This window comes from Pinus tabuliformis, chromosome 8, assembly GCF_031772625.1.
Source record: "Pinus tabuliformis cultivar Carrire ecotype Pingquan chromosome 8, CPIR1, whole genome shotgun sequence".
NCBI lineage: Eukaryota > Viridiplantae > Streptophyta > Pinopsida > Pinales > Pinaceae > Pinus > Pinus tabuliformis.
In genome coordinates this window covers 1,081,505,920-1,081,522,468 of record NC_142294.1, presented here as the reverse complement: position 1 = coordinate 1,081,522,468, position 16,549 = coordinate 1,081,505,920, and the positions used below count along the sequence as shown (strand labels likewise).

At 34.2% G+C, this 16,549-nt stretch overlaps 1 protein-coding gene across 2 annotated transcripts; it reads right to left on the bottom strand.

Annotated features, from left to right (window-relative positions):
• Positions 1–8,093: 8,093 nt before the first annotated feature.
• LOC149239081 (70 kDa peptidyl-prolyl isomerase-like) lies at positions 8,094–15,928 on the bottom strand. 2 transcript variants are annotated; one of them, XM_089373315.1, is made up of 13 exons: positions 15,796–15,924; positions 15,544–15,708; positions 15,294–15,380; positions 14,937–15,197; positions 14,737–14,814; positions 14,435–14,515; positions 10,651–10,842; positions 10,377–10,463; positions 9,985–10,160; positions 9,772–9,894; positions 9,374–9,520; positions 9,160–9,287; positions 8,094–8,823 (listed from the first exon to the last, which is right to left on the bottom strand). In XM_089373315.1, the coding sequence occupies exons 1-13, from the start codon at positions 15,818–15,820 to the stop codon at positions 8,712–8,714; spliced, it is 1,662 nt and encodes a 553-aa protein (XP_089229441.1). In that variant the 5' UTR covers positions 15,821–15,924; the 3' UTR covers positions 8,094–8,711. The 2 variants fall into 2 exon arrangements, with proteins under 2 accessions (XP_089229441.1, XP_089229442.1); XM_089373316.1 differs by lacking the exons at positions 8,094–8,823; positions 9,160–9,287 and having other exon boundaries at positions 9,395–9,520; positions 9,807–9,894; positions 15,796–15,928.
• Between the last annotated feature and the right edge of the window lie 621 nt (positions 15,929–16,549).

Genomic DNA, 16,549 nt, shown 5'->3' with positions numbered 1-16,549 from the left:
TAGATCAACGCCTTAGAATTCAGCCTCTTCGAGGGGGCAACCTCCTTTACATTACATAAATGAACAATTCTTGGATGATTCAAATGACAAAACCTCCTTTCTATATATAGGAGTCTAAGGAGTCACAATATAATCCAGCCGACCTAATAATAATAATATAAAGCCACAAAATAACAATAGAGGGATTCGATGGGGCACAGTAATAACAATATTGGGGCAATAGGGGCACAACAATATTAATAAGGGGTATAACTACAATAGTAATGGGGTAATCACTAGTATTATAGGGACCCAACAGTCTGCAATCCATGTGCGTATTCAATATGTTTCCAAATTATTTCTTTCATAAGTAGGAAGACTTCCTTTGTTAGCCATGTGTTTAGTTTTATGACCACTCCATCAACGACTTAGATTATACAACCTAAATCGACGGTTAATCAGCAATTAGGTTTATGGTGACGGTTTCAATGACCTCCTGAAATTGTTTTCATCTTTTCATTTTTACGCCAAGTCTTTCTAGGTCATGTCGCTTGCTGCGGTAAGACCTTCATTAGGGTTTAAATGGTGGTCGTCAATATCTTCAATAAACTTACTATAGGTGTACTCTGAGCCACCTTCTTGAATAATATGTCTACCATTTGTCATACAATAATAGTTGACCCTGCAAATTGTTAAAAGGAGGAATTTATCTATTGATTCGGGTTCAAATATTATTCACAGGTGTATTTCTTATTTAAATCAGATGAAAAATTGGTCGATTAACTTCAATTTTTCTAATTCTATGCATTGTTTGGTCAATTTACTGATATATATTTGAACAATGTTGCTCTTAGGGTTGATTGGTAGGCATTTAGAATCTTGCAATGGTACATATAAGATTATTTTCTAAGGAGGTGGATGGTCACTGATAATGGATTTCACAACCCAAGGGATAAGCCTATCAGTTAAAAGAATCCCTATTTTATTATTATTTTTCCCTTTAAAAAAACTAGTTCTGGAAGCATAAACCCTCTGGTTAATATTCTTATATTTGTTTTCTTTAGATATTTCAATGTCTTAGGGTTATTTGAGGGAAGTTCCTCTTTCTTTGCTTTAGGATTTTTTTTTTTTTAAATACGGTAAGAGTTTCCATTTTTGTTGGCCATGCACATAATCTCAGGCACAACGAGACTGTTGTTCGATGCTAGATCCTTTTTTTGTTTTCTTGTCCTCGTTTAACAGTTGTTTTGTTCATACCTAGTAGGGTTACAGGCAAAGTTTTCTCCTTTTTCAACCCTTAGGATTTCAGCTATAGTGAAGGGTTCTTGTTTCCCTTTCCTTTAATTGTTTGTAAAGTAAGCCCCAATTCAAATTTACAGAAGGCGTTCGGTTTACATACATTTATTTATTACAAGCATATGTTTCATTGTTTTTCTCCAACTTCTCTATTTTTTCTCTTTTATATATTAATTACAGGGTTTATGTTTTACTTTACCCCATTTTGGTTTATGGTACAACACTTATTTGTTGTTTTTCTTCTTCCATATGGGGGTCTATAGTAACCCAAAATCATGCAAGGTACTCTCTTCACTTCACTCTTTGAACAAAATTCTTGTTACGAAATCTTTCTTTTCTTAATATTTATAATAGCTAATGATATTAAATTTGTAATATACAACCTAGTTGTTTTCAGGTACATATCAATTCATCTTACCACTTCATGCTTTTTAGCGGCGCCTAAAATTGTTCTAAAATTTTCATTATTGACTTACAATTATATTTTTCTATCCAAGTTGGAAATATTACTCAGTTTTTTTCCTAGGTTCTCATGAGCAAGGTGAATATGATTTATTGAAGACAATGTTTATTGTCTTATTGGCCTATCTCTTTTTTTCAATGTTTGTTATACCATGTGTTGTAGAAGCTACAATTTCCTTAGAAAATTTCTCTTTTGTTGTATTGACAGGCAATAATACCTAAGAAAAACGAAACACAATTGTTTATGTCTTTTTGTACCAAATGGCATATTTGTTAAGTTCTTGTACTGGACTTATTAATATATGTTATTTATTCTATAAAAGTTAACTCTATTCGCAACAAGTTATTCGAGAGAGACACTATGTTTGTAAACTCTATGGTATATATATATATATACCATAGATCAAGTTATAAACAATGACTTGGAAATTTCTCCTACAAAATTAAGGGTCAAATACTTGGCTTCTTCCAAACTTGACACGTCTCTTGTTGGTCCCCCTAAGCAAATAGGCTTGCAATTCTTTGTATTTTATGTATGCTTCTCTTTAGTCTCTCCCCATTCTTCTCTGAAGAAATTTTTTGAGACAAAAGCCAAAAATTCCAAAAATATTATCCATCTATTAACTGCCTCCATCTCACCAACAAGTGGCAAGTGGCAGGTAGTTAACAGCTCATTTAAGAGCTCTTGTTTCTCACTTCTAAAAACAACTCCTTGTCTTCTAGGGAACATTGAATTGGTTAATGTAATAATTTCAAAATTAAATCTAATCACCCAAATTAGATGCCTAGGACTTGCTAATGAATAAAATAATTTCTAAAATAAATTGCAGTGTTTTTCCTCTTTCAACCATTTATACTTCAACCATTAATTTCCCAATTATTTTTCATAAAATAAAACATAAATACAACTTTATAAACAACAATTGTACATCAGTTATTACCAGTGAAATTACTGATAACTAAATATTTGTTTGTCTCCTAATGTAGCATACTAAATCAAAATTAAACTTATACACATGTATTTACAACAAAATCCTTAAGATGAGAGATAACTATATATACCCAATTGCATAAGTAAATGACATTCAAGTAAGAGCTCTTGTATCTATTTTATTCATAGTACAACATGATCTTTGCCAATTTCTCACAACTAATCATTCATTAGATTAGTTCAATAATTGATGGTTATTTTCTTTATTGTTTTATTCCAACACATAAATCTTATGCATGTTAGTTTCAATTAAAAAGGGAGTTCGTTATGTGACAACATAGTCAACTAGAGTTTGTGATGTGTAATCACAATGTTCTCTTATTTATATTCATGTGCATCTGATTAGGTTTTCCACATTAACTAGATTACTTTAATAATTGGTAGTGATTTCCTTATTCTATTTTTCTAGTGCAAAGATCTAATGTATGTTAATATCTGCTAAGAAAGGATGAGTAAAAGAAAGTTGGTTGTGCACACAACATAGCCAACTAGGTTTTCTCTGTAGGTAGGCACGATATTTTCTCATGTGTTCCAAAAGTCCCCACTTATTACAATTAATAGGAAGATGTGTTGGATTGTAAAACAAACTTGGGGGGTAGGGGAATCTTGAGTGTAGCACCCTCACATACGTTTTAAATAGTCATTTATTTTACATGCTTTTGTTCACAATTAGTGTTAACTATCTTGTCATTTTTACCCATCAATGTCCCATCTATTAGAAAAAGGAGAGTACAATAGTTGTTACTCATGATCGAAACAATAATATTGTTGCAGATACTACCTAAAATGACATTAGAGAAGTTGAGAAAGTTTGTTCCAAAAGTCTACCAAAAGAGAGGTCAAGAATGTTTGTTCCAAATGTCCACTTGCATTAGAGGAAATTTGAGCCTAAAAGTGGCTTCCTAAGGAAAAATAATAAAATAATAGTTAAAATAATAAAATAAGAGTTATGAATTTTGAAGGGAAAAGAAGAAAACTACTTTTTTTTTAATTGTATTTTTGGCTTATCTCCTTATAGGTTTACTCAAATTTCAAGTGTAGACACGCATTGGATGAAGAATTAAATTTCGCATCCAACGGATACCCGTGATGCATACTTTTGAAAAAAACCAAATTGATAAAAATTGAAGATATATTAAAAAAACATGTTCAACACACTTTTTTAATGTATATTAATTTTTTATCAATGTGGGTCATATCAAAAGTACGCACGATAAGTATTCATTGGATGCGAACTTTAATTCTATATCCAACGAATGTACACACTTGAAATTTGAGTAACCCTATAAAAAGATAAGCCAAAAATACAATTAAAAAATAAGTAGTTTTTCTTCTTTTCCCTCCAAAATATTTACATGTACGTCTTTTTAAATTTAAAAGATTTTAATTGGTTTACATATTATGACATGGAAATTACGTGAAATTTTCATGGACACTTTTAGGCTAAAATTTCCTCTAATTAAGGTATGTTTCCAACTCTCAATTTGACACCCTTATTGTTATAGGCTTGGACTACTATAATAATGTGTACAAGGTTAGATAGTCTTGCATTTTTGGTTATCTTGTTTGTATGACCCACCAAAAAGCATGATCAAGCCTCAAGATTTGTGTGTTTCATGCTTTGTCAATTTGTGATATGTTCATAATTTTTAAGTTGTTTCTTCTTGTTGAAAGCCCACTTGTATTAATATTAGCTTTAATTCGGGGACAATTTCTACTCTTTCCATTGCCATTGATGGCAACACTATTGTTAGTTGCCTTGATTCTAATGTGGAACAAATTGAGCTTTCTAATCATTTATGGAAAAGATGGATAGCCTTAAGAAGTCTTGTGTGGTGGTTGAGGTATTTTTCATAGCCATGTATTTCAAAAATATTACTTAAGGTCCAATCACCATGTTTCCTCATATGACCATGTCAAGGGCCTCGAGACTCATAATTAGTGCTCAAAATATTCTGACAATGGATATATCCCTACTTGGAAGACAAGGATGCCTTCAAGATATCAAATGTTGTGGTTCAAGTGGTTGATCCAAGGGCCTTTATACTTTGAAGCAACCTTTACAACCTAAGGCTCAAGTTTCCATCCTAGTACACATACTTAATGCTCAAATCCTCTAATGTCATTGATATCCCTAGTTGGAGATGAGGGTTATACATTGAGCAAAAGAATTTAATCACAAAATTGTGAATGCTTTTGTGAATGTGCATGTGCTTTTAGGAACATGCTCACATTCTTTTCATTTCAATTTTTTTTAAGTGGGAGTGACAATTGTAGAGAATGTGTTTGCAGAGTTAGTTGCCTCATATATAGGTTTGAGATGACAAACTTGGAAGTTTGGGTTGTAAATACATTAAAACTTCCATTTTTCAAGATACCTCTCAATAACCCTAATTTTTATGTTATTTTTCTATTGACTAGACAAATCTATTGTCAATGAAACTTCAAACACATAGAGTCGACTATGTAGATTTCAAATATACAATTTCAAAAGAAAATAAGGAAATTTCATTGTTTAGGTAATGTTACAACAAAAGAAAACATATGCATTATAATTTGCATGAAAAATAACACTACACTATTATAAGACAAAGATTTAAAAAACAAACAAACTTCAACCATACATTTTCTATAATCTTTTTTATAATTCAAAATGTTAATTCATTTTCCTACATGTTATTTCTTTACACAATATTCAAATCCATTGTGAAAGAACCTTTGATCATCCCTATAGGTTAAAAATTTGTTGTTTTTTCATGTTTGCACTGCCACTAACATGTCATGAGAAACCATCATTAGTTTGTATCCACTCAAATTGCTTTGTCGAGAGGAATCAACAAGACATTGATGGATGCTATGGCATTTTTTGAGAGTTATTTGACTTCAAATTTCATTGAGGCTAGGCAGATATGATTTAGGGTGTTGACGGTGAGGAATTCCATTGTAGTGAATATATCATGCAATACCAACTTGTACATCAAGCTTGACCTTCTTCTGATCCCATGTGTATAGTAAAATAGGCATAATGTAGTATCCCTAAATGTATTAGACCACAGAGTATCCTTGCTTCTATTGATGTTGATGCCAATATATGCACTAATCTTCAAAATAATATATAAGGACAAACGATAAATAAGTTCTTATTTGGCTTCATGTTGTCCTTAGGAACATATGCCTCCCACTAAATGAGGAAATAGGGTGAAAATTCCAATGTCATGAATGAGATCTTCCTATTGAAGAACTTGTTCACATAGAAATGTATTTAAGCCAAATCCTTGAACACTTGAGCATTGATATCACTCTTAAATAGAGGTATGTCTAGGTTAACTTGCATATAGAAAGGCTTCAACCTCCAAAAGACCTATGTAGCTCGAGTTTGCAAATTCAATGATGTTGACAAGGTTAATCATATCATAACTTGAGCAAACTATTCACAAAGTTCATTGTATTGATTTTGATGTGCCTCACTGATCATTGTTTGTGTGGATGTCAAGGGGTCTTACTCCTCTTTCAGGGAGGTCTTTGGGCTAGTGTCCATCAGGGTTAAAGCATGTTGCATAAGAGAGTGCTACTATTGAAATAGATTGACGTTGTTTATTCCATAAGTTAATAGAGTCCAAATGAGGATATGCACAATGATCACTAATATATTTTTGTGTCTTGGTACCATTCGATCCAAGCAAGTAGGGAAAGCAAAAGAGACAATAAACATCTTTGAGAAATACTAGTTAAAAGAGGAAAAGAGACCTTATACAATGTAATACCAATCCATACATGTTCAATAAGAAATGGCATATTCCACATGAGACAAGGAGATATGATGTTATAAATAAACATTTGCCATTAGATTATAGTATAATGTTCAAAGAGAAAGGACAAAGTTGTAGAGCAAAAGAACCTTTGAATTTCAATCTTATTTAGGATTGTGAGACAAGCACCCATAACAAAAGAAAAAAAAATGAAATGTCAAAAGATCTGAGGATGACCAAATTTATACATATACAAGTACAAATTCTAAGAAGAGAGTTGCAATCAAATCTTCAAATGGTAACTAAATGCAATAGGGCATTCAAAGGCATTAATGAATATATTTTTCCAAGTTACAACCATATGGTCAAATCCTAACCATCTATAATACAACACCAAAATGCACTAATGGGTGTAAATTGTGGAGTTTGTAGGATAGCTAGAAGCAAGTAGTGACACCATATTGTTAATGCCCTTTTGAATCTCAATGATTAAATATAATTTTGAGGTCAAAGGTTGCATAGCCAAGGGCCTATTGATTTGGTGGTGTTGCTTCTTTGTGAAATTGAGTCCATGTCAATTTTTGAGATATGGGTAGATGAGTTGACTCGACTCTCATGAATCGTATTCTTGGCCTACATACACCTATGAAAAAGAAAACTCATGTACCAAAGCCAAGGCCAATGATGATGATGACAATTATTATGTCCATTGAGACCAACAATGGTTTATCAACCCTAGAAAAAAATTAAGGAATTATTTGGTTTTCTTTAGAATTTTATTTATATGTTTGGAAAGCTTTAATAGATCCATTCCTAAATCAACATTAATTTGACGAGTGAAAAGTTAAGGTCGGTATAATGACAAATTTTACCTAAGAGAAGATGTTCATTTCATCTTGTCATGTGTTTTTATTATTTTAGAAAAATCCCCACAATAAAGCTTGTATGTTGATTTAATCAATTCACATCATTTACTCAAAATTAAAATTGCACAACATAGCCAAGTTGGTGAGCATATGCATAGCACCTTAGCTTCCTAAGTCCTAACATGGATTCCTAATTAAGTAGGACAACAGTTCTTACCATAATTACCAAATTGGCCATGCACCTCATAATTTTGAGTTCACGTTCACTATAAATCAAAATTAAATCCAAGGGCAAAAAAAATAACGATTAAATTTCTTAACATATAGAAATTAAGATGCTTAGATTAAACATCTCAATCTAGATATCTTCCCATTTTTTATCTTCGAATAACCACTCCAAATATTAGAAACTATCTAAATATCTACACCGTGGTGATCAATAAACTATCTAAACGGTGGTGATCACTAAACTAAAACAAGAAACTTGAGATGTAGTCTTCTATTCTTACTTAGAAAAACAAAAATCTACTTATCATCTATATCATCTATAAGTTTACTTATCATCTATACGAGGTTTAGCTTAAACATCTTAACCTAGATTTTTCTTCAAATAGCCCCTCCAAACAGTGGATAGAATCTCTGAGACTCTAAATTATCTCAACAACGGCCATCAATAAACCCAAACAAGAAAGTTAAGATTCAGCCTACTTGTTACTTCGAAGAAAATTCACCATTCCAAACCCACGCCGCTTCACACAATAGCCACCTGTATACATTTATGGCAACCAATAAAAGAAACATTTGGAGAAACAAACCACGTATCATAAAAATCTGCACCTAGCCACAAGACATGTCCAGGTTTCTTCTATCAACTATTACCACAATACATGATCTTCATGCTTAATGTCCACCGTGCATCTTCGCCGATGCCTTTTTATAAAAGCTTTTATGTATTAAGCCAACTTTAGAATTATTTATCACCTTCTCTCATGTGGGAATATAATTAAAAGTTCAAATCAAAAAGATAGAAAAGATAATCCCTATTAACCTATGCTTTCATGGCTTATTCCAAGCAAATATGTCATCTTATCTTTTTTTCCTATCCGAACTCAGTGCCATGCTTGCTTTGCTTTCCAGTTTGAATGTCACTAAAGGCAAATACGTCATCTTTCATCTTCTACCTCAGTGCCATGCTAGCGTTGCTTTCCAGTTTGAATATCACTAGACTCAAATTTTGCTCTTTAACAACATTGGTTGAAAGCTAGATTCTCGCACATGCACGGGTAAAATTTAAGGAGATTGATGAAATTCAGAAGATACCCTGGATAGCAGGTGCACTTAGAATTATGTCTGTACAATAAATTTTTATTATGCCTCCAACCTGCTCGTCCTGTTAAACATGTTGCCAAATAATTTAGCTTCTTCTTTGTTGTATTCTTTTTGTTTCTCTTTCAGTGTCTTGTACTCCATCTTCACATCCCTGTCAGATGGAAACAAAATAAACATCAATTTGCATGCCTTCGCACTAATCAAGGGGAAGAATAAACAACGTTTTCCTTTGTGATGTATAAGAATGAGGTGCAACTTGTATATAAGCTAATAATTAGTGACCTGCAAGGATAGATTGAAGACCTATCCTACAGAAATGTGTTGCTTCCTCCAAAACCATAGATTGCAGATTTTTCCAAACAAACCTTCCAAAACAACTCCTTTTGTGGAACAGAAAAACTCTGAAAACGCGGCATAGCATTCCCAGAAAGGTATGAAACGAAAATTTCAAAGGCATGACTGGAAAGACACTGATGATTTTACACACCTGTTGCTTGGATCAATTTCAAGTGCCTTTTTTATATCAGACTCTGCTTGATCTAGATCTGCCGTCTCAATATATGCTTGTGCTCTTCTATATAAGGCTTTCACATTTTTAGAGTCAACCTCTAACACCTGCAAATAGTATACCAGCATAAGCAATGGTTAAGAAAATTTGTTTATACCAAATGAAAAGAATGAATCAACTAATGACCATGTACCTTTGAGCACAATTTAGCAGCTTCTCTGTATTCCTTTAATTTAAGATTACAGGCTGCATTATTTAGATTGCATGTGACTTTTAAAGCCTTCGTTTGTTGTTTCTGATCCTCACTGAATGCATTGTCATATTCAATATACTTTGCAGCCTGCAGACAAGGAGAATAGTTGATGTTCTCCAGACAATCAGAATGTATTCTAGAAACCTCTACAAGTCCCTATATTAAAATACCTTTCGTTTACTTACTACATAGCTTATTAATAAACTAAAAACAAAATGTCACCATGTACCCTGCCTTCTATGGACTTTATGTATCTCTACACAACAGGTCAGAATATACCCAGATTTCTGTGAGATTTAATTCCAATATTTATCTATAAGTGTTGGCCAACAACTTGCCTTGTCATATTTTTTTGAGGCCCTTAAATATTTACCAGCTTTGAATAATGCATTCCCATCTTCCTTCTTCTTTCCAGCAGCCTCTATCTTCTCAGCCGTGTCCATGTCCCATGACTCCTTTTCCTATTTACAGAACCCGATAAGATATATGAGATACAATTGAAAATCTTCAATATGAAAAAAGCTTCATGATACTGGGATAAGTAGCCATACCTTGATGAACGAAATCAGCTCAATTTCATATATAAGGGTTGAATCTGGTGGCACAACTGCTAGGTCCCTCTGAGTTTGGGTGTCTTTATACCCATATTCAGGAAATATAGTCACGATTGCAATTTCACCTTTCTTCATTGTCATAACTGCCCTGTCTAATCCATCAATGACTTGCTCTGCCAAAGCAAATTGGAAAGCCTTTAAATTGTAAGTTTGACACAGTAAATGTTCTATATTTTCAGATGAAATACATTATACTACACAAAATACACAACCACTTTCAAATAGTGCAACTCCGGAGAGTGCTGTAAATTGTTTTCATTTTAACAGAAACTACAGTTATCATTAATGTTAGCATCACTTTGTCCAATCCTTGTACTAATTACCAATACCTTCAGAAGCTATGAACTCAAATGGCTCTTCATCGGATCCCTTCCTCTCAAACACAGTGCGATTCTCTAGTTTGCCTGTGTACTTAACTGCCAAATTCAGAAAACAGTTCAGGCAACCAATCCCGTATATCTCTTTAGAAGACTAATAACGAGAAACAGAAACCATGCCAATCAGTCAAAACCCTTCCGTAATGTAGATAGCCAAGCTATCAATTAAAAAATAGTCTTCCAAACAACAACACACCAAAAATTAGAAACCACTACTATTGGATACCTTTCAGGAAAGCCCCTTCATTCGGCCTTTCATAGCCTTCCCCTTCCTTCAGTATTTTCTTCAGCACTTTCTTATCATCAGTAATGTCAACAACATTTTTCCAAGAAACCAGCTCAACATCCACAGTCAAAGTTGAATTCGGGGGTACAGTAACTTTATTATCAACTTTAAACCCTCTCTCTCCAAAAGCATCTGGACAACCACAAAATCTCAGAATTCAAAAAGGAAGAGCATGCTAAAATGAATGATTATATTATAATAAATGTTGTCACTCTACCACGTCAAGCAACTGTGATTAATTATACTATTTAGTTATAAATGTCAAGTGCTTTTGAATATTGAAGTTAAAAGACAATAGGAAACAAGCGTCTTAAGCGAAAGCATTTCATCCCTTGAACAGGAACTTCTGAGAAAAATTATAAACGGAACAAGGTTTCAGTGCCCTTTCAAAACACATAAATCACAAAACTCATGCTGCAAGTGCTAAAGGAGCTGCAGAAAAACACTACATGAAGAAGGTTTCAAGTTCTTTTCGAAATAAATAAAATTCATGTTGTAAGTGCTAACGAACAATACTTCCTGTCATCACAGGTCACACATAGCTTTGGGCTTTATAACTTAAGCTATTTTTCCACTGAAGCTAATAATTATATCAAAGTTGTCCTATCATCTATGTCGCTTACAGAATGACTGATTGTGCTTGAAAATTAACAGGATATGGCATTTTCTGCAAGTCAATTATTTACAATATGAAATGATGATGAACTCCTTTATACAAACGATTGGTTTTGTCTATGTTGCATAGGGACCTGTACTCCGTTCCTGCCTCCCCTTTGTCAGAAAAAAACACCCGTGTACCCTGCTTTACCTTGTTATGGAGACTTGTGACTTAGGAAATGCCCCCAAACTGCTGGGGACTTCATCAAGGACCCAAGGACTTGTTGGTTCTCCAGAACATTCCAGGTAGATTTCAGGACATTCTTTGTAGATTTCAAGACATTCTTTGTTAGTTTTTGTAGCATGGATGTGTTCTAGTCACGAAACTTGGTGGAGGGGTTAAAATACATGACATCTCCATAACCCAAAAATCGTTTCTGGAAATTCTACATAGAGATGACTTAAATAGATTATTAACCTATTTTTTAATGTTCCCTAAGTCTAAACGTAGGAAAATTGGTCAATTAATCAGTATTAATTAAGTCAATGTGAAAATTCTCCAAAAACTCACACGGATCGATCTAGAAATAATCTGAGCCATCTATTAAGATTTAATCTTGGTTGTTAGAGTCCCAACAGGGAGATATAAGAAGGGATCGATGTGGTGATGGGGATGAGACACTAGAGCAGTAGTTCTTTGTGCAGATCAAGCTAGCAACAGTAGAGTTCGAGCCAAAGAGGGACGCAATGTCAGTGAGGGGCAGGGACAGTGATCTAGAGGAAGATTTCCAAATCTGGAGAGGCAGCAGCAAGAGGCTGAGTTATTCCCAGTGCAGGAACGCATGAGTGCAGGCAACGCGAGTGGCGGGGTTGCTTAGGGAATATCTTTGCCAGATTTTCTTCTTGTGGATTGTCAGTTTTCGGCATCCAGATTGTACTCAGAATTTTGATGTTGCATACTAATAAAAACCCTCACTGTTGCACCGGTTTTCCCATATTGAGTTTTTCTGAGGACATTTGTCCAAAAATAACCGTGTAAAATTTGTGTGTGTGCTGAATTTTCTCAGTTTCCAACGCTATTTTCTTCCGCAGTTTATTTGTGAAAATCACAATGTGAATTATTTGATATTTGTCGTAGCAGACAACAAATAAATTGTTAAATAAATTAACAATTAGAAAATTAATTTCCAGTTGTTGTGATAGATGAAATTTTCACATTCTTTGGCAGATTTCAAGGATTTTCTAGGCAGATTTAAGAGATAATCCAAACATATATCTTCAGTTTTGAGTCTTGACAATCATGGGCATTGATGATTGAACAATATGATCATTTTTCCATCCATTATATTTGTTGTATTGCATTGAATCTGAATTCATTATATAAGTTAAAGCTCAAGGCATGGGTTTTGTATGACGGGTTTCAACTTGGGTTTTTGGTGATTTAGATATTATATTTTTAGTGGAATTACAACAAGAAGCCTCCATGTCAAGAATACAAAAAAAATGCAACATTTCAAAATGTTAATCCTTGTGGTTATCGCTCTTGTTTTCTCATTTTCCAGATCATCTCATCTTTTACATATTGTACATGGGTTTCCAGGACTCATTCAAGGTCAGTGCTTCCACCATCCCAACCTCAAGCATTGTGAAAAGAATCAGATAGTAGTGACTTGGATTGCATACTAAATGTTTAAATAAATTCCTATTAATCTGAAATATGAATTTAATCTCTTTACAGAACCAAAGTATTCTATAGTGGTTGCAACACAGCTGTAAAAGTTTGCAAAACCTATTGAAAAGGGAATGCCTTTTATGTTTAACATAATCATCATTAACAAGAAATACAAGGAAGAAAAACTGCTACAAACATAGTTCTTTGTCTGATAAATCCTTCATAGACCTTATTGCAAATTGAAGATAACTACACTTAAGTTTCCTAAAGCTAAAGTTCATGTCTAGCAGGCAATAATAGAAAATAGTTACACTGAAGTTACCTAAAGCTAGAGCTCATGTCTGGCAGGTAATAATGGAATATTACTTAACCTTTTTTAAATTGCTCGAGATTTTTCATAATTGGCAAGTGTGACGATTCTGCATATTACCATAAATTTTAGCTTGTTATGTGCACAAACTTGAAACAACTACAAATGTTGATAGTGAATACATATAAAATTGTCACCCCCTAAAAATTTTGGGAGTATGCTTTATATATATATATATATATATATATTATCTATTTTTAAAGTCACGGCCAAGCCAGACACCAAATTACCCCAACCCATTGTCCCCTGAAAATTTTGGGGGTGCGCTCTAGCTGTTCAGGGGATGCGTCCCTCCATCCCGTCATTCCCCTGTCCCAAAAACCAATCCAACATAAGTTTTTGTTATAATTGAGATAGTTGAGTATTTTGTCATACCAAAAATTATGGTGTTACTTCACAAAGGGAAAAAAAAATGTTCCTTCAAGATCCTTGATTAAGTAGATTTCTTTTACACAAAATACTAATTTGTGTAAAGGTTGGCAAGATCAGACATTTTTTATTACCAATATTAGCATTTTATAGTATTGGCCACATGTGATGCAAGGTGCATTCTACAACCCAGTATTAAGGAGGTGTACAATGTCCATGTCTCTAATGCAGACAGGACATGTGGCATAAGCTGGTCTAACATAATATTTTAGAGGAATTTTAACATAAGAACCAAACATGGATGAGATGTGTAACATCCATTCTGATATCCCCAAAGATTGGCATTTTAATTTCTTTTTTATTACTCTTAGTGCTCGACAGATCTTGTGTTAAGGTGGATCTGGGCTGGTACTATATAAATCCTCATCCTCCTTCCTCTTTTGCATGGATATTTAAATGTATTGGGATTTTTGTAAGGAACTTTTTTTTATAATTAACAATATACAAGCCCTGCCTTACCCCACGAAATAAGTAAAGAAAAGGGTGTTAATTTCACATCAAAGTTTTAAATTCAGTAAGAAAACACAGAGTAAGGGATTTTCTACGACCAATTAACGATAATCTAGAGAATATGAGCTAGGATGTTTTGCCAGGAGAAATAAGATTTTATGTTTCAAAACCAGAAGGTAGACAAATCCCTATGGACTATAGCTTACATTGAGGCTTCACCGTCAGTATCGCCTTTTCACCCTTCCTCATTGTTTTCACAGCTGCGCTAAGCGCCGGACACAAATATCCTGTAAAGTGGCCATTGCCAACACACACACGGCCTTGAATGATTAACCCCTATAGATAGATAAATATGAGCAAATTAGGAAACCAAATTCAATCTACTCAATGTGAATTCCTAGTGTTATGCAGACCTAATGGGTGCCATTGTTACCCAAATAACTATAGGAGTTCCTTAGCTGAAAGTTTATAAGGAGACATATGAGGGATTGACTTCGAATTGGCGTACCATCTTTAACATAGAATTCAACCCCTTCAGATGATCTGGAGACCACAGTTCCATCTTCCAGCCTTGCTTCATATGTCACTGCAGCAAAATTTATATAACACAAAACCAGCCGTTTACTTTTTACCTAGCCATATTATCCAAAGCCAGCCATGTAACTAATGAATAAATGCATGTCCATGTCTTGAAATAACAATACATACCTAGAACTTCATCGGCGTCTTTAGGGTATGCCCATCTCTCTCCATCCCTTACAGTTTTCTTGAGAAGGCCTCCATCTTTGCAGACATCTCTAACAGTTGCCCAGGAGAGCATTTCCACTTCAAATTGGAGTGTGGCGTTTGGGGGAATGAGGGGAGGAGACCCTGACTCTCCGTACCCCAACTCTGGAGGTATTGTAAATATGGCCTTTTCGCCCTTTTTCATACTTGCAATGCCCTGTTCCCATCCCTTTATAACTTGACCTGCACACACACCCATTGAGCATGTTTACTCGCATTAATCAATGTAATGTAATGCGCTGCTAATAGAACGCATGAAAACAGAACACAGTCACTTACCTTGGCCAAGTTTAAATCTGAAAGGGGTTCCTCTGTCTAAGCTGGAATCGAAACGCGTTCCATCCAGAAGGGTGCCAGTGTAATGTACTGCAACGGAATACAAGCATTCGTATATAAACCTCAGTGCACCTTAATCATCTTCTTCTTCTTCTTCATCACCATATAAACCTCCTCCTGGTAATTTTCTGCTGTGTAGAAAAAATCATTCGACAATCAGCAAATTCATGTGTGTGTAAGGAAGAAAGCTCACCTTCAACTTCATCTCCGGAGAATGGTGTTTGCCACGATTCCCCTTCTCTTAGGATCAACTTTTTGAGACCCTGATGGCCGATTTCCTTCGTGTAAGGAACAAACTCTTTGGTTTCTGCAACCTGAGAATCGGCCGCCATCTTCATCAACTGCTTCCTGCAATCGGCTGCTCGACTATAATCTGGTTACCCGATTTCAGAGTTATGCCGAAGAGGATAAGGTTTAAGCGAGAATGATGGCAAATGAGCATTACCTTTGTTTTTCGGGTCAATGAGCATACCAAATGATTGATCTTTGACAGTGAATTGTGCACTCCACGGTTTTAACACACTGAGGTTTTATAATAGCGGATTGACGGGGCTTTGAGGCGGCAAATTTTTGTTCAGTTGAAAAAAACACTGGAAATCTAATTAATATAAAAACATAGTATATAGTCATTTATAATGTCACCAATAATAACATATAATATTTAGATCTAACAACATATAATATTTTTAATTTGAGCAAACAATGACGTTAAATCTAAAAGTCCATCAGAATAATCTGTCTGTGATTGTCTAGGCAACTATCAGCCAAATGCAAATATGTTGTCAAAATCTTAAAAAATAAAAGCTTATAAATATTAAAATTCTAAAAGATGGGAAAAAAAACTAGTGACGCGAAGAAAGAATTAATGGTGCAGCGATAATCAGACCAGGTTGATCTCGCCTTGCTCCAAATCATAGCACTGGATCTAAATCTGAAATGGAAGAACTTGACAGACGCGTTTAATTTTTTTTGATAATGTTGGAATCTGAAAAAAAAAATTAAAAAAAAACCATCAAATAGAATGGTGTTTTTGATGGTGGAAATAGATTCAACACCATCAAAAACCCCTGAGTGGCTCAAAATCTTGAAGTTTGACAGTCCTCAGTTGGATTTACAAAAATTTCTGCCAAACTTTTTCAAAATCTTCCAAAATTTCCATGATTTTTTGGGTAAATTTCAAGTCTCATTAGACTAGGGCT

Coding starts and splice junctions, on each gene's coding strand:
- LOC149239081 (XM_089373315.1), bottom strand. CDS start 15,820: ATGCTCATTGACCCGAAAAACAAAG. Junction 15,198..15,293: donor CAGATTTAAACTTGGCCAAG/GTAAGTGACTGT, acceptor GTGTGTGTGCAG/GTCAAGTTATAAAGGGATGG. Junction 14,516..14,736: donor TGAATTCTATGTTAAAGATG/GTACGCCAATTC, acceptor GCCACTTTACAG/GATATTTGTGTCCGGCGCTT.